The sequence below is a fragment of the Symphalangus syndactylus genome, chromosome 10 (genome assembly GCF_028878055.3).
Source record: "Symphalangus syndactylus isolate Jambi chromosome 10, NHGRI_mSymSyn1-v2.1_pri, whole genome shotgun sequence".
Lineage (NCBI taxonomy): Eukaryota > Metazoa > Chordata > Mammalia > Primates > Hylobatidae > Symphalangus > Symphalangus syndactylus.
The window spans coordinates 59,503,963-59,526,571 of NC_072432.2; the positions used below are offsets into that span (position 1 = coordinate 59,503,963).

At 41.5% G+C, this 22,609-nt stretch overlaps 1 protein-coding gene and 1 non-coding gene across 6 annotated transcripts in view; one reads left to right on the forward strand and one right to left on the reverse strand.

The window, feature by feature from the left end:
• LOC129492206 (protein Cripto-like) overlaps window positions 1-17,376 on the forward strand; it is a 65,733-nt gene extending 48,357 nt beyond the window's left edge. Inside the window, exons 1-4 of one of the 5 annotated variants that reach the window (XM_063610348.1) lie at window positions 6,254-6,422; window positions 11,585-12,055; window positions 15,075-15,141; window positions 15,582-17,376. In XM_063610348.1, the coding sequence (XP_063466418.1) occupies window positions 15,584-16,150 (567 nt within the window). In that variant the 5' untranslated portion in view covers window positions 6,254-6,422; window positions 11,585-12,055; window positions 15,075-15,141; window positions 15,582-15,583 and the 3' untranslated portion in view covers window positions 16,151-17,376. Of the gene's footprint in view, window positions 1-6,253; window positions 6,423-11,584; window positions 12,056-15,074 lie in introns of those variants that run through there. The other 4 variants (XM_063610349.1, XM_063610346.1, XM_063610350.1 and 1 more) reach the window with 4 other exon arrangements.
• Window positions 3,896-3,998, reverse strand: LOC129492445 (small nucleolar RNA U13). Its single transcript, XR_008660892.1, has one exon. It is a non-coding gene; the product is annotated as a small nucleolar RNA U13 (small nucleolar RNA).
• Window positions 17,377-22,609: the final 5,233 nt, after the last annotated feature.

Below are 22,609 nucleotides of genomic sequence, written 5' to 3' on the forward strand. Positions count from 1 at the left end.
AATTTCTTACTAAAATTTTCACTGGGGTTTCTGAATATAATTTGACTCATTCTAATTAAATCAGATTAATTAATACCTGCTATGCTTGGTTCACTAAAGATGTTTTAAGTAACAGCAATAATAATAGCAAATTCTTATGACACATTTATCTTGCTGGGTTAGGTAGGAAAAGATTATATTTATTTTTTAAATGATTAATGAGATAAAGAAAAGCTTGGAGATTGGAGGTGGGATAATGGTAATTGTCCATATTTACATTTTGAAAAATACATATTTTTGAGCTACTTTCACTATGCCTGGAATCAACAATTTTTCTAGGTCTTTTCCAGATGTGAGAATTTGATCAATACCACCATTTATCCATAAGTACAATGTATCTGCCTTGGAGTAGACCACCTCAGGCCCAGGAAAACATCAGCTCTGGCCTTGTGGCTATGCCACCTGCAAATACAACCCCAAATTTTCCTTACTGGGTGTTCCCTTCTGTACCCTGTCTCCCTTCCCTTGTTATCTGTCTCATTTTTCTTTCTTTCAGGAGGCCAATGTAAACCTAGGGTGGTAGAGTGGAATGAACATGGATATAGGACTTTGGGAGCTAGGATTCATATCTAGTTGTCTACTAAACTAGGTGTCTTAGGCAAATCACCTCAGTATTCTGGTTTCCCTCTCTTCCTTCTTTCCACAAATATTTGCAGAGCTCCTACCCAGTGCTAAAGACTATTCTAGGTGCTAGGATGTCAAGATGAACAAGACATGACCACTGCACTTAGAGACTGTGTGCTTTGTCTCTCCAGCTGTCCCTGAGAAAGCTGCATCTCAAGACAGCAGCTTAAGTGAGTTTATGGTTCTGCTCACCTGCCGTCTGGCCAGTGAGGAAGTGTGTCTAATGTGGGCACCTACTGGGCTCCTCAGTGGCAAAAGAGGAACCTAGAGATGGAAGACATGGAGTATGGTAGGGACACAAGGCTCTGTTAGATGGTGTCAGGGAGCAAAAGGTGGCAGCAGTGACAGCAGCAATTTGGCTCTATGCCCTTGGACAATGCAGACTGTGGCTAGGGCTGCTGTGGCCAGAAGGAAAAGCAACTGTGCTTTTCTGGGTAGGACATCAAGTGAAGACAGTTAATCAAGGTAGCATGATTTGTTACAATCGACTGTCAGAAAGAGTCACAAGAATGCAGGCTTACCTTGAGCCTTGGGTTAGAAAGATAATGAGTTTGGAAGTCAAGGAGAGGCCAGTGAATTTGATGCAAATCATTTCATGCAATTAAACCCCTTATTCTATGGGGCTCTTCTTTCTCTTCCTGGGACTTGGCATTCTTTATGTCTTCATATTTGTTGGATGAATGTATGAATGGAAAATCTTCACAGAACTTAAATGTACATTAAGAACACATCACATCCTTGGTGGAAAACTGGGAGAATGGTAATCAAGAGCTGAACATTTTATTTCATGAAATAATATCATATAAAATGCTATAATTGAGTGAATGTTCTCGTCAACAATTTTACTCATGGAGAGGGCTCACTGCAAGGCCAGATGGAGTAAAGTGGAGAAGGGGAGAAGGCTAGTCCTGTCCCCATTAATCTCAGGGATTCTCTGAGCCAATGACTTCTCCTATAAGCATGAAAACCTAGGAGGGAGATTTTTATTGCCAACTCATGAAGGGTGCCGGGTGGGGACAGAAAGAGGACAAGGCTTGGAGGCAATGATTAGACAGTGGAATTTCATTTTCACATTTTGCTTCTTATTTTTGGCCAAGCCAAAAACTTTCTGAGACTCAGCTTCCTTTTCTGTAAAATGCCACCTCCCATCCCCTTTTCTGAATTTCTTCCTATTACAGGAGGGGTCCCTAGGACCCTGGGCAGTGGACTGGTACTGGTCTGTGGCCTGTTAGGAACCGGGCCGCACAGCAGGAGGTGAGCAGCAAGCGACTGAGCATTACTGCCTGAGCTCTGCCTCCCATCAGATCAGCAGTGGCATTAGATTCTCACAGGAGCGTGAACCCTATTGTGAATTGCTCATGCAAGGGATCTAGGTTGTGTGCTCCTTATGAGAATGTAACTAATACCTGATGATCAGAGGTGGAAATGTTTCATTCCAAAACCGTACCCCTACCCTCACCCCCAACCTGTCCGTGGAAAAATTCTCTTCTAGGAAACCGATCCCTAATGCCAAAAAGATTGGGGACCATTGCTACTTAAAAAATTTACTTGCATTAGAAACTTTCTTGGACTGATACATTCTTCTTTGAAAACACGAATACGCCCTGCTAGTCCCAGTTTTTAGTCAAGAGAAACAAAGCATTTTCCCATTTAAACTGGAATCATTTGATGCTGCAGGTTACTGGAGACAGGCAGAGGAGCCTCTAAGTTGGGCTGCACTGGATTGACAGGTATTGAGAGTAAGGATTCAGGAAGAAACTGATGGGTATGTCTGATCATACAGGTGTCCGTGCAGATGACAACAAAGGGAAACTGTTAAGGGCTTGCTTGGGCACTATCAGAAGAAATCCAAGCAATTATATGGGGAGAGAGAGCAGGTCACCTGATGGTGCTAGGAATCCAGACCTAACAGAGAACAAAGTCAGGGCGAAAGAAAAACCGAGGGAAGAAAGATCCCGGTCAAAAGAAGGCCAGACAGGCAAACATTAACATCCTGGCTCGGCTGTTCCTGTGCGATCCTCATTTTTTATGTCTGTAAAATAGTGATTATATGCAACTAAAAGCATTGTTGGGAGGATTAAAATGAGAAGATATGTGTTGATCCTTAGCATGAAGCTATAATAACACTCAATAAATTATAGACACTATTTTATATTATTAGGACTCTTGTATGAAAGACAGGTAAGTTCACGGTTGAAAGTGAAGAAGATGAGAGAGGAATGAAAGAGGAGCTGGGCTGGGGTCTGAAGTGATGGCTGGGTTTTCTGCCAGGAAGATATGTCACATCAACAGACAATGCAGATTTTTAATAGGTCATCTTAGGGGCTGTGACATCTGAACTGGCCACAAATGAGCCCAGTCTGGCTGGGATCCGTGGAAAGTGTAGTACTGCGGGTAAGTCCCAGGAGTCTGGTTTATTGGGCCTTACTGTATCCTCAGGACAAAAAGGAGAGGGAGAGAGACAAAAGGTGCCAGGTCCTGATGACAAGGTCCAGGTGTGACTAACTTGCCCAGAAACATGGGGGCAGAAAATTGAGTAAGTAAAAGAAAGATTGAGTGAATGATAAATGGTTTCTTAGAAATGCAGCTCTTTCCCCCTGACTGTTTAACCCCTGCCATTAGACCCCAGAGAGTTTCAGATTCTTAGAATGTGTGATATACATTCTTTTGTTTTCCCCAAATAGAAATAACTAATAGAAAAGGATAGGCCAGAAGCAGTGGTTCATGCCTGCAATCCTAGCACCTTGGGAAGCCAGGATGGGGGTATTGCTTGAAGCCAGGAGTTTGAGACCAGCCTGGGCAACATAGCAAGACCCCAATCTCAGCAAAAAAATAAAAAATTAGCTGGATGTAGCGGGCATGTGCCTGTAGTTCCAGCTACTCTGGTGGCTGAAGTGGGAGGATTGCCTGAGCTCAGGAGTTGAGGCTGCAGTAAGCTATGATTGTGCCTCTGCACTCCAGCCTTGGTGACACAGTAAGACTCCATCTCTAGAAAAATTAATTGAGTAATTAATTAATCAAATTAAATTTTAAAAGGATAAAACTAATACATACTCTTGAAAAATGAATAAATACATGAACAATATAGGAAAGTATAAAGTAAAAAATCAGATTTTCATTCATTTATTACCAGTGAAGTAAACCTTTTTTAAGTTACTTAGGCATTTCCACTAGTGTGAATTGCTTGCTTTAACTCTTACATTACTTATTTTTATTATTATTATCATGTTCACATCAGATGGTAATGTGCTCATGTCTCGACAAGGCTTGAGGGAAGCACATCTCACACAAGAGCATGAACCCCCAATCAGCACGCATATGAACTATGAAAGGATCAACTCTGATGTTACTCATTTTTAATGATAGGTTGCATGCCTTCTTTATTATAGATTTGTAAAAGGGTGGTAAGGATATCAAATCTTTGTCATATATTTTATTCTTCCGATTTATTATCTGTGTTTTCACCTTGTGGTATGATTTCTCACATAGAATTTTTAAATTTTTCCTTTTCTTTTCAACCAATATTTCCATTTGTTAAATGCCCTACAAGATCAGACAGGAGATCCCAAAGATTCAAAATCATGGTGATGGAGATGGAAATATAAAGATGACCAGAAACACAAGAATCTAAATAGAGTTGGCAGATGAGTGGCACGGACAATAGGGGCTGAAGTCACCGAAGTCCTAAGAGTGTGCACTGTAGGGTTAAGACTTGCTGGGTTTGAATTCTGGCTCTGTCAATCAGTAGCAGTTTGAACTCTGGAAACTTTTTTTAATCTTCCTGTTCCTTAGTTTCCCCACCTGTAAAATGTAGAATTTTTGTGTAGAATGTAAGATTATTGTGATGCTCTGGCAGATTGTAAACTGTCAACAAATGCTAACTGTTTTTATTAACTGACAGCTTTTTTGTTTGTTTGTTTTTGTTTTTCTGAGACAGAGTTTTGCTCTTGTTGCTCAGGCTGGAGTACAATGGCGCGACCTCGGCTCACCGCAACCTCTGCCTCCTGGGTTCAAGTGATTCTCCTGCCTCAGCCTCCCAAGAAGCTGGGATTACAGGCATGCACCACCGTGCCTAGCTAATTTTGTATTTTTAGTAGAGACCGGGTTTCTCCGTGTTGGTCAGGCTGGTCTCGAACTCCCGACCTCACGTGATCCACCCGCCTCAGCCTCCCAAGGTACTGGGATTACAGGTGTGAGCCACCGCGCCTGGCCTATCTGACAGTTTTTAGAGCCTGGTAAAGAAATGGGACTAGAACTGGTCCCAGGATGGGTGTGAATGAGACTAGATGATATAAGAGAGAAAATTCAAACCCAGGGACCCTGGGGGTACAAGTGGGGTCATGATCCAGGTGGCTGAACGCCCTGATCAGTGTCGCAGAGGTCACCTGGAGGAGTGGCTCTGAGAGGTGGTTAAGAAGTACGTGTCAGGGTGACTGAAAGCAACATTAGGGGAAAAAGAAAAAGAAAAGACAAGAAAGAACTCACCAGAATTTCTTGTAGAGTGGACAACTTTAAGTAAAAAGAAGAAACTGGAACGAAAGTATCTCAGCCACTGTGTGAAAGGAAATGAAACTCAAGCAGCAGAAAAAAAAAAAAAAAAAGACTGCCAACAGTTGGTACTGAAGATAAAATGTGCCCCAGCTTCACCACAATGACCAAAATGCAAAAGAGTGATAGTAACAAGTATTGACAAGGATGGGAAACAAAAGGAGCTAGCTGCTGGTAGGAATGCAAGTTGGAACAAACCTTTTGGAAAACAGTTTGGCACTCTCTATTCAAGCTGAACATATGAAGACTCAGCAAGTCTACTACTGAATTTTTATGGAACAAAAAATCATATATCAGCTCACAGAAAGACATTTATGCTAATAGCAATGGTAGTCATAAAAGCCCCCAGCTGGAAACCACCCAAATGCCCATCCACTAGCATGAACAGACACTGTGCTATGTCCTCTCTATGGAAGACTGCACAGCAATAAGAATGTTCACAACATGGATGAATCATACGAAACTGAGCAAAAGCGATGGGCAAAAAGGAGCCTAGTGTATGATTTAATATGATTCCACTTATATATATTTCAAAAACAGACAGAACTAATTTTAGTGTTAGAAGTGAGGATATAGTTACTCTTTCGGGAGGCTGTGAGGAAGTGGCTGTAGGGGCTGGTTTTGGAGGCACTGGGAGTGCTCAGTTTCTTAATTTGGGTGACGACTACGTGCTTATGTTTGATTTATACAAAATCCATCACAGTGTATACTTACTACTTGTGCCTTTTTCTTTATGTATTTAATTTATCAATTAAAAGTTTAAAATATTTGCCCATATTAGAAACTAACAAAAGTCATTGAAAATCATTTTGCTCACTTGCTGAAGGTGTAGTTGGTTTATTGTCAGCTTCACGTTGATACAGACAATAATTTTTGAACCTCGGTTTCTATATTTATTAAGTATGGATAATAAGATATTTATGCTAATAACAACAGTAGTCATAAAAGCCCCCAGCTGGAAACCACCCAAATTCCCATCCACTAGAATGAACAGACACTGTGCTATGTCCTCTCTCTGGAAGACTGCACAGCAATCTTACAGTAGACAATTTAGGTGGAAGAGCTTTGAACATGGTGAAATCCCATACAAATTGCTAGGGAGATAATGTTTTGTTCCCATTCCTGATGTTTCCTTTCTATTAGCACAACAACCTTCAGCTCTCCCAAACTGCTGACCATTCTGTCCCAGGAGAGTGAAACTGACAAGTTTGGTAAGTATAGAACATCCCTCTTTAATCTTTCCCTCTTGGAATCCAGAGTGTCTAGCATATGGGTTATTGAGCTATAGAGAGGCCGAGTGCATTCTCCGAATTTAAACAGGTAATAAATTACAGAGCTAGAATTTGAACTCAGTTTTCTCTCAGATTACACAGACCATGTTTTTAACCATTCCATTGTATTGCCTGCCTAATAAATAATCTATTATATACAAAATAAAGAGCTGAGTTGTTTGGTACAGGTAAGAATACAATAGGAACTCAGGGAAGGGAGTCTATATAGGGATTAAAGATGACAACACAGGCTATGTGCACCTGGAATCCCAGTGCTTTGGGAGGTTGAGGCTGAAGGATTGCCTGAGCCCAGCAGTTTGAGACAAGCCTGGCTAACATCAGGAGACTTTATCTCTACACAAAATTTAAAAATTAGCTGGGCATGATGGTGCATACCTTTAGTCCCAGCTACCCAGGAGGCTGAGGTAAGAGGATTGCTTGAGCATGGGAGGTCGAGGCTGCAATGAGCCATGTTCATGCCACTGCACTCTAGCCTGGGTGACAGAGTGAGACCCTGTCTCAAAATTTTTTCTTTTTCTTTCTTTCTTTTTTCTTTTTTTTGAGACAGGGTCGCATTCTGTTGCCTAGGTTGGAATGCAGGGGCATGATCTTGGCTCCCTGCATCCTCCACCTCCTGGGCTCAAGCAGTCCTCCCGCCTCAGCCTCCTGAGTAGCTGGGACCACAAGCACATGCCACCACACCTGTATAATTTTTGTATTTTTTGTAGAGATGGGATCTTGCCATGTTGTCCACGCTGTTCTCAAACTCCTGGGCTCAAGCCATCCACTTGCCTCAGCCTCCGAAAGTGCTAGTGCTGGGATTGCAGACATGAGCCACCATGCCTGGTAATTTTTTTAATTTAAAAATTAAATTAAATTTTAAAAGATGCCAGGCATGGTGGCTCACGCCTGTAATCCCAGCACTTTGGGAGGCCGAGGCGGGTGGATCACGAGGTCAGGAGATCAAGACCATCCTGGCTAACACGGTGAAACTCTGTCTCTACTAAAATACAAAAAATTAGCCAGGCATGGTGGCGGGCGCCTGTAGTCCCAGCTACTCGGGAGGCTGAGGCAGGAGAATGGTGTGAACCTGGGAGGCGGAGCTTGCGGTGAGCCAAGGTAGCGCCACTGCACTCCAGCCTGGGTGACAGTGAGACTCTGTCTCAAAAAAAAAAAAAAAGACACCAGATTTTTCTGTTCCCATACTATATGTGTCAATTCTTGTTAAGTTCTCTCAATGTAATCCCCATGAGCCAGTATAGTTAGAATTAGCATTTACCTACTTCTAAACCAGAATAGGTGTCTGTTGGTGACAAAAATACAGTTAACAGGGTTTCAGTCCAGTGCCCCATGCCAGGGCACTCACAGCCCGTTTCTCCTTGGGTTTAGTTGCAGTGTGTCATTTACTGCTGTTGGTGTTTGCCTTTAAATTCTAGACTGCTTTGTAAGCCATTCTAAGGTATTAGAAGGGACAGGAAGCATATTTTCCAGCACCTGAAGTGTGAGAATAGGTAAAGGGTATGTTAACAGCATTTCATAAAAGATTATTTTTGAGGTATAATGTATATTCAATAAAAGCCTTGATTTGAGATGTTCAGTTAAATGGGTTTTGACAACTTGAATCACTCATGCAACCACTATTCAAAACAAGATATAGAACATTTTCATCATCCCAGAATCATACTGTATAATTTTGTTTGTGTGCATCTGGCTTTCTTTCACTCAGCATACTGTTTTGGTAATTCATTCATGTCGTTACGCTTACCAGTAGTATTTAAATTTTTTTTATTTTTTAATTTTTGTGGGTACATATTTATGGGGTACAGGAAATAGTTTTGTACAGGCATGCAATGTGTAATAATCACATTATGGAAAATTGGGTATCCATCCCCTCAAGCATTTATCCTTTGTGTTATAAACAATTCAATTATACTTATAGCTATTTGTAAATGTATAATTAAATGAGTACTGACTATGGTTTGCTCATTGTGCTATCAAGTACTAGATCTTATTTATTCTTTCTAACTATTCTTTTTTTGTACCTATTAACTATCCCCCACCTCCTTCTCACCCCCTCTGCCATTACCCTTCCCAGCCTTTGGTAACCATCCTAGTCTTTATCTCCATGAGTTCAATTGTTTTGATTTTTAGAACCCACAAATAAGTGAGAATATGCAATGTTTGTCTTTCTCTGCCTGGCTTATTTCACTTAACAAAATGACCTCCAGTTATAATCATGTTTTTGCAAATGACAGGATCTCATCCTTTTCTATGGCTGAATTGTATTCCATTCTGTGTAGGTACCACATTTTCTGTATCTATTCATCTGTGGATGGACGCTTAGGTTGCTTCCAAATCTTGGCTATTGTGAACAGTCTACAACAAACATGGGAGTGTAAATATCTCTTTGATATTCTGATTTCCTTTCTTTTGGGAATAGATGCAGCAGTAAGATTGCTGGATCACACTGTAGCTCTATTTTTAGTTTTTTGAGGACCCTCCAACTGTTCTCCATAGTGGTTGCACTAATTTACATTCCCAGGAGCATTGTACAAAGGTTCCTTTTCCACCACATCCTCACCAGCACTTGTTATTGCCTGTCTTTTGGATAAAAGCCATTTTAACTGGAGTGAGATGATATCGGTGTAGTTTTGATGTGCATTTCTCTGATGATCAATAATGTTGAGCACTTTTTCATATGCCTGTTTACCATTTGTATATCTTCTTTTGAGAAATGTCTATTCAAATCTTTTGCCCATTTTAAAAATCAGATTATTAGAGCCAAGTAGTATTGAATTGTGTAGATATAAGACAGTTTGTTTATCCATTTTCCTGTTGATAGATATTTAGGTTGCCTCCAGTTTTTGCTTGTTATAAATAAAGCTGCCATGAACATTCTTGTGACAGTCTTTGTGTGAACATATATTCTCACTGCTCTTGGGTAAATACCCAGGAGTGGAACTGTTGAATCATAGGGTAGATATATGTTTATCACTGTGAGAAACCGCTAAACAATTCTCCAAAGGGTTGAACCATTTTAATTCCTACCATCAATGTTGCTCTGTATTCCCGAAGGAAAATTTTTTACAAAGCCAAACTGTGATGACATCTTAGTAAAGAGTATTTATCATGGTGTCTAGGGTGGGAAAAATTTCTGTGGGAATCATTTGGAGGGAGGAAAAAACAGCAAGAAGGAGCCGGGGGAGTGGATTGGCATGCACCAAAAAGCATTCACCAGGAAGCCAGCCTGGGGACACCACGTGGGCAGTGGGCTCCATAGCTACCAATCAAGGCTGTGTTCTCTGCTGATGGCATTCATTCCACATGCCAGGCCCTCTGTCTGTGATCCAAGAAATCTGGGCAACTTATTGTTTTTGCTCAAGTTGTACTTCATTGAAATTCTTTTTGGAGTGTCCCTTTCGGTCACAAGTTCCCTTTCTTGTGTGAGAGCCAAGATAGTGAAGCTTAGCACAGCAAGGCTTTTTGAATTTGTGCTGCTGACTTCACCACCAGTTGTGGTATCAGAGCTGGCTAACCTGACCCAGCTCGTGATCAGCTTTCCCTCGGCTTCTACAAGTAGAGAGCAACTTATTGTTTATCTTTTGAACTCTTCCCCCAAGTTACTTTTAGCCAGGTTTTTAGTTTGTTTTTTATGCTATTATATTTGAGGGAGGGCATGGCCTTTGGCACTGCTTTAAGGTGATTTCATTTTGAGACAAAACCTCATTCTCTGAGTTTTTCTTTAGATCATCATGACAGACACCAGAAATAGGTGAAGTGGCCCCCAAAAGAATAAATCTCAGCTTTCTTCAAGCATGGTTTATCCTGTCTGTGTATTCCTTTTAATTCAATCCTGTTAGTAAACATTCTTGCTAAAGTAGGTGACCAGCCGTCCTTATTCCTCAGCCAAATTCTGTATGGTAGACTAGGGTCCCAAATTTGGGCATGGCTTGGTTTCAGCTCCTGTAATCTTTATGCTATTTCTCCAATTGGCACTCACTATAAGTGAGAAAAATACAAACCCCTATTTACTTCTCATTCCTTCTCTTTCAATGGAGGGTTTGTCCCTCCTCCCACCAAAAGCAAATTCTTTCATGTATGTTCTGGATTCTGTTCTGTCCTGCCTTCTCAGAGAATGCTTCTAACTGGTTATTTATTACCTGTAGCAGAAATCATTGTCCTCCTAAATCTGGGCTTCTTCTTTCATGGTATAAAGTTGTTGCTGGGAAGCAGTAGCCACCCTACCAGAAATGACATTCCCTAACCTCCCTTGCCTTTAGATGGAACCATATGACTAGTTCTTCTCAATATAATATGATTAGAAGTGGCATGGGTCCACCAGCTAGCTTCAAAAGCAAGAATGCTTCTTCTCCCTTTCTTAGGGGCAGCAAATATCTGGGTTACCAGTGGCAAATCCATACCAGTCTACAGCAACCTCAATTCTTGCCTCCTCAGAAGAAAGAATTCAACTGAGGGCCATAAGGCAGGAAAAGAGATGGAGATAAGTTTCAGAGCAGGAGTGGAAGTTTATTAAAAAGCTTTAGAGTAGGAATAAAAGGAAAGTACACTTGGAAGAGACCCAAACGGGCAACCTGAAGGACAAGTGCTGTGTTTGACCTTTTGACTTGGAGTTTTATATGCTCGCATATTTCTGGCATCTTGCACCCTTTTCTTTTGATTCTTCCCTTAGGGTGACACAGCTGCATGTGCAGTGCCCTCCTTGTGCTTGGGAGGTGAGCATGCACAGTGTGTTTAAGAAGTTGTACACATGCTCACCTGAGGCTTTCTTCCCATTTCCAGTGGAATGCCCCCGGAAGGTCATACTCTGCCATTTTGTCTCTCAATGCGCATGCCTGGGTTCACTTGCCCAACTCTTGAAAGCTGCCGATTACCAGTTACGGTGTTTCCTCTCTGTATAGGAAGACTGCCTTTCCCTGGTGCTGGCCGTGACCAAGTATTATTTTAGAGAGACAGTTAACAACTGCCTGGCCATCACCTGATGGGCACCTGACCTTCCCAGTAGGGGTGTTGGGGGAGCCCTCTCCTGCCCTGCTCATGCCTGGCTAGCTACCTACTGTAACACCTTCTGTCATTTGATGCAGAGAGGCACAGCAAACTTGAAAACCAAGTACTAAGGATGACACTTCCACAAGATGGATGGAGCCTGGGTTTCAGTATCACCATTTAGAGAAGACCCAGCTACCATTAACAATACCTACTTGGGGCTGGTCTGAAGGTAGTGAGTTATCTCAACTGATTGGTCACAGTCAGTTACAGATCAAACTCTTCATTCTACTCTTTCCCCACTTCTCACTACTGCACTTGACTCATCTGAAAGAAAGAAAGAAAGAAAGAAAGAAAGAAAGAAAGAAAGAAAGAAAGAAAGAAAGAAGAAAGAAGGAAAGAAAGAAAGAGAGAAAAGAAAGAAGGAAAGAAAGAAAGAAGGAAAGAAAGAAAGAAGGAAAGAAAGAAAAAGAAAGAAAGAAAGAAGGAAAGAAAGAAAAGAAAGAAAGAAGGAAAGAAAGGAGAGAAAGAAGAGAAAGAAAAAACAGAACATCTGTTTTGAACTTTATGTGAGTGAGAAATAAATTTTTATTGTGTTTGACCCATTATATATTGCAGAGTCCTTTGGTTATAGCAGTTATCATTACCCTGACTAGTAAATTATTTTTCTTTCCTCTACATCTTCCATTTTTCTATCAGCATCTATCTATCTGCATTCAGACATGAACAAGCATCTCCCAGCTTAAAAACAAGCAAACTTTCCCCAGACTTCACACCCATGTTCAGTTTTCTCTTTACTCTCTTTCATAGACAATCTTATTAAGAATGTTGTATATGTGCAGTCTTAATTGCTTTGCCTTTCATTCACTCTTTACTCCAATTCACATGGCTTCTTTGCCACCACTCTATTAAAACAGCTCTTGTTCACGGTCCTCAAAAGCTGTCAGGTTTCCAGATCCAGCATACACCTTTTGGTTCTCATCTTAACTCTCAGAAAGATTTAACACAGCTGACCACTCCCTCCTTTCTGACACACTTTCTTCTCTTGCATCCTTGAAACCAACCTCTTACTTGAATGAGTCACAGGCATTTTAAATTTATCATATCCAAAACTGATCTACAATCTCATTCCTCTATTTGCTCATCTCAAAAAATGCAACTTCCATCCATCCACTGGCTCATGCCGTAAATCTGAGGCTAATTTTTGACACTTGCTGGAGAAAGTCGCCATCCATAGACAGTCCAACAGGCCAATTTACTTCCAAATTTTTCTTAAATGTAAATACTCTTCTCATTTGCACTCTTCCCCATAATCCTGTCCTTTCTCCATATAAATTTTTTAAAATATAGATTGGATTGGCTGGGGGTGGTGGCTCACACCTGTAATCCCAGCACTTTGGGAGGCCGAGGCAGGCAGATTTACCTGAGATAAGGAGTTTGAAACCAGCCTAGCCAACGTGTTGAAACCCTGTCTCTACTAAAAAGACAAAAATGAGCCGGGCTTGGTGGCTGGTGCCTGTAATCTCAGCTACTCAGGAGGCTGAGGCAGGAGAATTGCTTGAACCTGGCATCTTGGGAGGTGGAGGTTGTGCAGTGAGCCAGAGACGGCACCACTGCACTCCAGCCTGGGCAACAAGAGCGAAACTCCATAAAAAAAAAGAAAATCTATATATAGATACATAGATAGGTCAGATAATGTCGCTTGCCTTCAAAAATCCTTCAGAAGATTCCCACTGCACTTAGGAGAAATTCTCTAATTCTGTTTTTCTTTCCAACTTTTACTTTCAGTTCAAGGGGTACATATGCAGGTTACACGGGTAAATTGCATGTCACAGGAGTTGGGGTACAGATAATTTTGTCACCCAGGTAATCAACATAGTTACCCGAGGTAGCTTTTCAAACCTCACCCTCTCCCACCCTCCACCCTCAAATAGGCCCCAGTACCTCTTGTTCCCTTTTTTCTATCAGTGTTTAGCTCCCACTTAGAAGTGAGAACATCTGGTGTTTGGTTTTCTATTCCTGCATTAATTCCCTTAGGATAATGCCTAGTTCTTAATATCACTGTTATACCTTCACATAATCTTGCCCCTTTCTATGTCTTTAGCTTTATCCACCACTCACTTTCCCTTGCTCACTATATTCCAGTTTTTCTTTCAAATCTTTGAAATGAAAAAGCTCTCTCCTACCTCAGAACTTCTCTAATTCAAAGCGCAAATATAAACAACTTAAGCGAAAAAGGAAATATGGTAGTGCATGCAAGTGAGGACCCTAGGAGGCAGCTGGCTTCAGGTGTGGCTGGTTCTGGGAACTCAAATTATGACCCTATTGCTCTGTTGCTTCATCTTTTAACTCTGCTTATCTTTGATTTAATTCCTTCTTATCACAGACTGTCATTATGGAGGCAGAATATTCACTGTCAGAGATGCCTGTTTGTGAAGTAGGGAATGAACCTTACTCAAAGAGTGATCTGGCCTTTGCTCTTGGTTTCTGGGAGGTAATCTTTAGGTCCTTGGAATGTCATGCCTGACAAGTGTGTCTCTGTTTGCCTGGGGGCCTTGGGCCAGCCAGATAGTAACAATGTGATTTAGAGCTTTGTGATTGTGGCTTTGAGCCACACCACCAAGGTTACTTAAGGTGGGGACTTTGGGTACTGGAGACTGAAATCAGTCATGTAGCTAATCAATTTTGCCTGTATGGAGCTCCAGTCAAACTCTGGACCCTGAGGCTTGAGAGAATTTTCTGTGTGGCAGTACTTTGCATACCGTCACAAACTTAATCCAGGGCAGTAATGCTGTCCTGACTCCATGGGGAAAGGACAACCGGAAGCTCCACATCTGGCACCTTCTGATATAGGAGTTAAAAAGAAATTATTTAGGCAGATAGTGAGGGTAAGGAAGTCCTCGGTAAGGTTTTCCTTTTAATGAAAAGCAGCCACCAAATCATTTCTTTTGTAACAAAGAGCAGCCTGGAAGATTGAGCTGCAGGCATAGAAGAGAAAGCTAGAAGCTTGCACAGGTGAATGCCGGCAGCTGTGCCAATAGGAAAAGGCTACCTGGAACTAAGCATGTTCAAAATAACAGCTCTATTTTCCCTTCTCTTTGCCAGATACATGTACAGTAAGGAACAGACAACATGGTGCCAGCCAAGTGGAAAGCCCATTTGCGTAATCAGATTAGGGTGGGGTGGCCAGTCTTCCCCACCCTCCCTGTATGTAAACATCACACCTGGTCCAACCAATCTGTGGGTCCTATGCAAATCAGACACCGCCTCCTCAAGTGTGTCTATAAAATCCAGTGCCCTCCCACTACACTCCGGACTTCCTTTTCAGGCATCTCTCTCTCTCTCTCTCTCTCTCCCTCCCTCCCTCCCTCCCTGTCCCTCTCTCTCTCTCTCTCTCTCTCTCTCTCTCTCTCTCGCCTGTTAAACTTGTGCTCCTGAACTCACTCCCTCTGTGTGCGTGTCCATGTTCTTAATCTTGGCGTGACACAATGAACGCAGGGTATTTACCCTAGACAATGATACCGCTTCACTTCCAGGTCCATGTGTCTCTTCCCTGGCCTGCATTTAACTTGTATTCTTTCCCTGCAGTCAACTGTAACCATGAGTACAGCAACTTTCTGTGAGCTCCGTGAATTCTTCCAGTGAATTATCAAAGGTATGTTTTGGGAACCTCCTGAGCTTGCTGTTGGTGTTGGAAGTAGGTAGTCTTGTGTAGACTGTGCTCTCTCTGACTATACAGTTGGCTGACTCTCACACCATTACACATTCTTAGCTTAATAACTGCTGCTAAATTATTCAGTTTTTCCTGATATTATACAAGAAAGGCTCCAGAGAACAACACTTTGTCTGGCTAGGTTAAAACAAGTGTCCAGGTCCCCAGCTCAAGGTTAAAACGTCTAAGGCCGAAAGCCCTCCAGTTTCCCCTGGACACCTTGCTCCTGCTTCTGCTACGACCTTCTGGAGAACACGTATTTCTCATTTTCTTCTTAAATTGCCATTTTCGCTTTAGGAGATGAATGTTTTCCTTTGGCTGTTTTGGCAATGACTCTGAATTAAAGCGATGCTAACGCCTTGTTTCCCCCTAATTGTTAAAAGCTATGGACTGCAGGAAGATGGCCCGCGTCTCTTACAGTGTCATTTGGATCATGGCCATTTCTACAGCCTTTGAACTGGGATTAGTTGCCGGGCTGGGCCATCAGGAATTTGTGCTTCCATCTCGGGGAGACCTGGCCTTCAGAGATGACAGCATTCGGCCCCAGGAGGAGCCTGCAATTCGGCCTCGGTCTTCCCAGCGTGTGCCGCCCACGGGGATACAGCACAGTAAGGAGCTAAACAGAACCTGCTGCCTGAATGGGGGAACCTGCATGCTGGGGTCCTTTTGTGCCTGCCCCTCCTCCTTCTACGGACGGAACTGTGAGCACAATGTGCGCAAAGAGAACTGTGGGTCTGTGCCCCATGACACCTGGCTGCCCAAGAAGTGTTCCCTGTGTAAATGCTGGCACGGCCAGCTCCGCTGCTTTCCTCAGGCATTTCTACCCGGCTGTGATGGCCTTGTGATGGACGAGCACCTCGTGGCTTCCAGGACTCCAGAACTACCACCGTCTGCACGTACTACCACTTTTATGCTAGCTGGCATCTGCCTTTCTATACAAAGCTACTATTAATTGGCATTGACCTATTTCCAGAAATACAATTTTAGATATCATGCAAATTTCAAGACCAGTAAAGGCTGCTGCTACAATGTCCTAACTGAAAGATGATCATTTGTTAGTTGCCTTAAAATAATGAATACATTTCCAAAATGGCTTCTAACATTTCCTTACAGAACTAACTACTTCTTATCTCTTTGCCCTGCCCTCTCCCAAAAAACTACTTCTTTTTTCAAAAGAAAGTCGGCCATATCTCCATTGTGCCCAAGTCCAGTGTTTCTTTTTTTTTTTTTTTTTTTTTAAGATGGAGTCTTGCTCTGTCACCCAGGCTGGAGTGCAATGACGCGATCTCGGTTCCCTGCAACCTCTGCATCCCAGGTTCAAGCAACTCTCCTGCCTCAGCCTCCCAAATAGCTGGGATTACAGGCATGTGTCACCACGCCCGGCTAATTATTTTGTATTTTTAGTAGAGACGGGGTTTCACCATATTGGCCAGGCTGGTCTCGAACTCCTGACCTTATGATCCACCCACCTCGGCCTCTCAAAGTACTGGGATTACACACGTGAGCAACTGCACAAGGCCTGGTGTTTCTTGATACATGTAATTCTACCAAGGTCTTCTTAATATGTTCTTTAAATGATTGAATTATATCTTCAGATTCTTCAAGACTAATTCTAATGTGGACCTTAGAATACAGTTTTGAGTAGAATTGATCAAAATCAATTAAAATAGTCTCTTTAAAAGGAAAGAAAGCCTCTTTAAGGGGAGGAACAAGAGTGCTGAAGGAATGGAAGTCCATCTGGAAGTGTGCAGGGAGACTGGGTAGGAAAGAGGAAGCACATAGAGGAGAGAGGTTGGAAAACATAAAATGAGTTACTTGATTGGTGATTAGCTGGTGGTAGAGAAGCAAGTAAAAAGGCTAAATGGAAGGGCAAGTTTCCATCATCTATAGAAAGCTATATAAGACAAGGACTCCCCCTTTTTTTTCCCAAAGGCATTGTAAAAGAATGAAGTCTCCTTAGAAAAAAAATTATACCTCAATATCCCCAACAAGTTTTCTTAATAAATTGTGTTTCCTCCAAGCTATGCGATTCTTTTAACTGTTGTAGAAGAGAAAATGTTCACAATATATTTAGTTGTAAAGCAAGTGATCAAACTTCATATTGTAAAGCCCATTTTTAAAATACATTGTATATATGTGTATGCACAGTAAAAATGGAAACTATAAAAAAAAAAAAAACAAGTGTCCATCCCTGAACTGATCAATACACTGGAGAAAAGAGTACTGCAGGCAGGTCTTGGTCACGTAGCAGCCTAAACTACAAGAATTTAGATTACCAAAAGAATGGGGATAGGGACGTTGAGTGAACAAAAACAACAGGCATCCAATATGGAGTGTGTTCAACAGCATTTTACTTTGTTTGGAACATTTCTGATTTCGAGTCCCCTCCCTCACCATCACAATTTCCTAATGATTAAGTCTACTCGTCATTTGGGTTTCAGATTATCTGTCACTAAACCAGAGAGGCTTCTCTAATGTCTTATAGCTTTTGTCAGTTGGTAATTATATATTCCTTCATTTGACTGTTAGTTGAATATATATATTTTTAGAGACAGGGTCTTGCTGTATTGCCCAGGCTGAAGTGCAGGGGTTATTCACAGGCATGATCATTGCACACTACAGCATTCAACTCCTGGGCTCAAGCAATCCTTCTGCTTCATCCTCCTGAGTAGCTGACGTATGTCACCTCACCCAGCTTCGTTTAATATTTTAATGCCACTTTGACTCTAAGCTCCATGAATGCAGGACCACATCTATATTGTTCATCACACTGTAGGTGCTCAAACACACTTTCAGATCAAATAAATAACAATGAAAGAAAAATCTGTCAGTGGATTACCTTCATCTCAGATCTTGTGCTAATTCCTCAAATGTTCTTTTTTAGTAAAAGGTCAGTAAACGAATATCTGATTAAACTTTGGACTCACTTGTTAGAATCCATGAAAGAAACTTGCTTCAGTTTTACAGTCAGGAATTCAAGAACTGCACAGCCCTCAGAAGTGAAAAATCACTGGGTAGATTTGCCTCATCATCCTTTATTGAAACAAAATACATAATATCTGTTTGGAAATATGTCTCATTATAAATTAATAAAGTATTGTTAAATGTTTTATTTGATTTCAGCTACACAGTAACCTAGTAAGATAAGTAACACAGGCAATTCTGTTTAATAGATGGAAAGAAAAAAAAAGAAAAGCCTGAGAACCTGAAGGGTGAGAAGAATTACTCAGGATCACATGGGAAACTTAGTGGTCAAACAAGATGATTACTCAGCAGTCCTGAAGTGTAGCTCTGTATTCCTTTCCACCAGCCCAGTGTTGCCCGTCCTCTCAACCTTGGTGAATACACGTTGCTATCTCCTCAGTTATGGGATGTCACACAATATTCAATGCAGTGAATTTGAATATGAACAGATATTAAGTTTTCCCTATTTTATGAACATTCTGGTTACTTGGCCTTTCCTTGTGACATTCTTTGTTACAGTTTCCACTTTTTAGTTAGTGATTTACTCCATCCCTATACTCAATCCCAGTGGTTATGGGATTTTCCCCATCCCCATCCCCATCCCAGAGGCACTCTGGCCAATGAAAGTCTGGCATCCTCCAGGCAGGCACTCTTTCCCAGTGGACTTGAACCTGGGACAATATGAAGCTGGCACTTCTGTGCAGTCAGCTTGCTCCCATGTAGAACCTGAGACTAAAACCAATCTGTGGAAGGCAGAGCTGAAAGATGAAGGAAATCCATGACCTAGTGATACATTTTGAACCCTGAATCCAGCTGTGCCTAAAGCCTATACTATCCCTGGATTTTCCGTTACACAATCCAGTAAATTTCCTCCCTTGCATTAGTAGGATTTTCTGTCTTTATCATACAGAAGGCTCTTAAGTACAATATCTTATAATATCATACTCTCATTCAATTGCATTCCCATACTCTTCTTCAAGAGGGAGATAAATTAGTGAAATTACAGCTATTTCCCAGAGAGTTACACTGCATATAACAATAGGATTGGCTACGACAAAACAAAACTAAACTGAAAGTCACTTCACTAGGAGTTAGCTGCATTCTCCTAGTCTAAAATGCTTCATTTGGTACCATTCTCCTTCAGGTGAGTGATGAGAGGGCACCTCCTCTCATCCCTAAGATAGATTAGCCCCTACTGCTGGTCTCTTACTTTGCTCACTAGCAGGTCTTCCAGAATTTTCCCCAATGAGATTTGATGTTCTAGATGGCCTTAACACTGCTGAGATTCCCTCTAGCTATCTAGACACATATCTTCCTTCTTCTCTCTGTCATGTCATTGCAAATGTATCCCAGGAAAATCCTGCTACAATTCTTTCAAATCTCAGAATAGAATTTTCAGGTACAATCTGTTTGCAAATAATACACCTGTCCAAAAGTTAAGCCTAACCAATGACTCACTTTTCTGATTGCCAGCCTCACAGAAACAAGAATGAAGTGTGGGGTCGGGGGTAGTGGGATGCTAAAGGAATTCTTTTGAGTCAGAAAAATTCAGTATACAGGACCACTTAGTTGGCAATAATGGTTTCAGCACCAGACATTTTTAGACTTTCACTTAAAAATTCAAAGCTTTGATATTTCTCAGGACAAGATGAATTTTGTCTGTGCCCTGGCTAGTGAATTCAGCAATTACTTTTCCTTTGCCGAAATGATGAGTGTTTCAGTTTTCCAGGAACTAACATTGCCTAATTGGATGTCATACCTCAATGGATGACAGGATCATAGTGAATAATAATAATTTGGTAAAATTGTTTTGTTACTAGTACTTATAGGAATTTAAACAAAGTTGGTAGGTGGTGCTGGTTCTTGTCAACAGATCATTGTCTTTTAAAAGGGGGAAAATGACTAGAGAACAGGCACAAACTAATTCCTTTCATAAGTGAGGTTGTAGAATTCATGATGCCAATACTTAGGCTATATATAAGTGAAGATAGAAAGCCATGTCATTTTCTAAGCTCAACAAAAATAAAAGAGAGGGCTGGGCATGATGGCTCACGCCTGTAATCCCAGCACTTTGGGAGGTTGAGGCAGGCAGATCGCTTGAGTTCAAGAATTCGAGACCAACCTGAGCAACATGATGAAAACTCATCTCTAAAAATTATAATATAATATAATAATAAAATTGAGGATTGCCTATATTAGTCATTTTTTTCTCAAATATTCCTGGTAATAAGAATACCAAAAGCTTAGACATTGCTATGATATGTAGCAGAAAATACTCTGGCCGGCCAGGTGCAGTGGCTCACACCTGTAATCCCAGCACTTTGGGAGGCTGAGGCGGGTGGATCATGAGGTCAAGAGTTCAAGACCATCCTGGCCGACATGGGGAAACCCCATTTCTACTAAAAATACAAAAATTAGCTGAGCGTGGTGGCACGTGCCTGTAGTCCTAGGTTCTTGGGAGGCTGAGGCAGGAGAATCGCTTGAACCTGGGAGGTGGAGGTTGCAGAGAGCTGAGATCACGCCACTGTACTCCAACTTGGTGACAGAGTGAGACTCTGTCAAAAAAAAAAAAAAGAAAAGAAAAAAGAAAATACTACTCTGGGCTCAGAATTAGGAGACCTAAACTTTGGCCCTGTGTGGCCCTAAGCAAGTACTTCTCTTTGGGTCTGTCCTCATGTATAAAATATTGAATAACTACTGAGGAAATGTTTAACCTAAATTTTGATGACTGATCATGTCATTCATCTCAGTTTCAGTTCAGTGTGCATGACCTAATTGACATGACCTAAACACAAACTGTCTCTCTCAAGGACCTTTGAAGGTGACCACAGCAGCTAAAATGAATTGAACTGGGAGAAAAGGAGAGGCAAGATATTGATATTAATTATTCATTCATTTATTTACAAATACTTTTGAGCACTTAATAAGCACCAGACACTACTACACGTGCTGAGGATACAACAGTGAACAAATCGAAGATCCGGTCTTCATAGAGTTTATTTTCCAGAAGGGCGGATATGTCATGAGCAAATAAACATGTAAAACAGAGTGTGTCCAAAGGTGACAAGTCTTGTGTAGAAAAGTAGAGTGAGAAAGAGGGGGTGCTTCAGGTTGCTCTTTTGTATAGGATAGCTATGAGTGAGATGGCTTTTGAAGAGAGACCTACAGGAGGTCAAACTCAGGCTATTTCCTGCTTTGGACTAGCAAGTGCAAAGACCCTGAGGTGGGAGTGTATTTGGCGTGCTTTAGGGGTTGCTGGATCACAGTGAGGAAGAGGAAGAGTGGTAGGAGATGAGATCAGAGGGAAAGAAAAATGGAAAAAGAAGCTGGAAGCTGTTACTTACTTGAATATGAATTGTCCCCATCTCCTTATTTGTGGATTTTTTGCTACCTGAATTAGGCAGGGGGAAATATACTGGCTCAGTGTGATAATAGCATCTGTTCTGATTTGGATGGAACCAGGATCTGATCTGCACAGAAACACAAGTATTCCTTGGAGAGTGAAGCAACATTTCCTTCATATTCAGCAAAGTTTAACTGATTTTATATCAGTGCCTTCAGTCTCTCCCTTCCTCTAGTGTGTGGCCCTGTAGTAGTCCTACTAACTAACACAAGTGTGGTGGATGCGGTGAGACAGGCACTCAGCGTCCATTCCAGCTTCCTTCATGTGTGTCTTCCAGTATTGCAGAAACTAGAAATCTAAAAACCATTTAGATTTCTAGCCCCAGAACTCATCTATGGCTAGATTAGATGCTCTTGCATGAGTCAGGAAGGTGAAAATGAGGCAGAATCACTTCCTGCTTTTCTCGCTCTCTGTTGCCCGATGAGCTTTTTCTGCAGTAAACGCCAGTATCTAGTCACCAGTTTCATGGGCGTGAGAAGGCAGTTATAAAGGCAGCAGCAGGAATGGCTTTCAGGGCTGCATTAGCATGTTCATTGGCCTTAGACACTCTTGCCTCGATGGGCCCCTTCCTCCATTAAAAAAATTAAAAATTTTATGACTGTGTTGGGATAAAGATGAGTATATATTTTTTTAAATTTTTTATTTTCATAGGTTTTTGGGGAGTAGGTGGTGTTTCGTTATATGAGTAAGTTCTTTAGTGGTGATTTGTGAGATTTTGGTGCGTCCATCACCCAATTAGTGTACACTGAGCCCAATTTGCAGTCTTATGTCGCTCACCCCCTCCCACCTTTCGCCCCAAGTCCCCAAAGTCCATTGTGCCATTTTTATGCCTTTGCATTCTCATAGCTTAGCTCCCACTTAGGAGTGAGAACATATGTTTGATTTTCCTTCCTAAGTTACTCACTTAGAATAATAGTCTTCTATCCCATCCAGGTTGCTGCAAATGCCATTAATTCATTACTGAGTAGTAATTTTTATTTTATGGCTGAGTAGTATTTGCTGTCTCTCTATATATAGCTCTCTCTATATATATAGCTATATAAT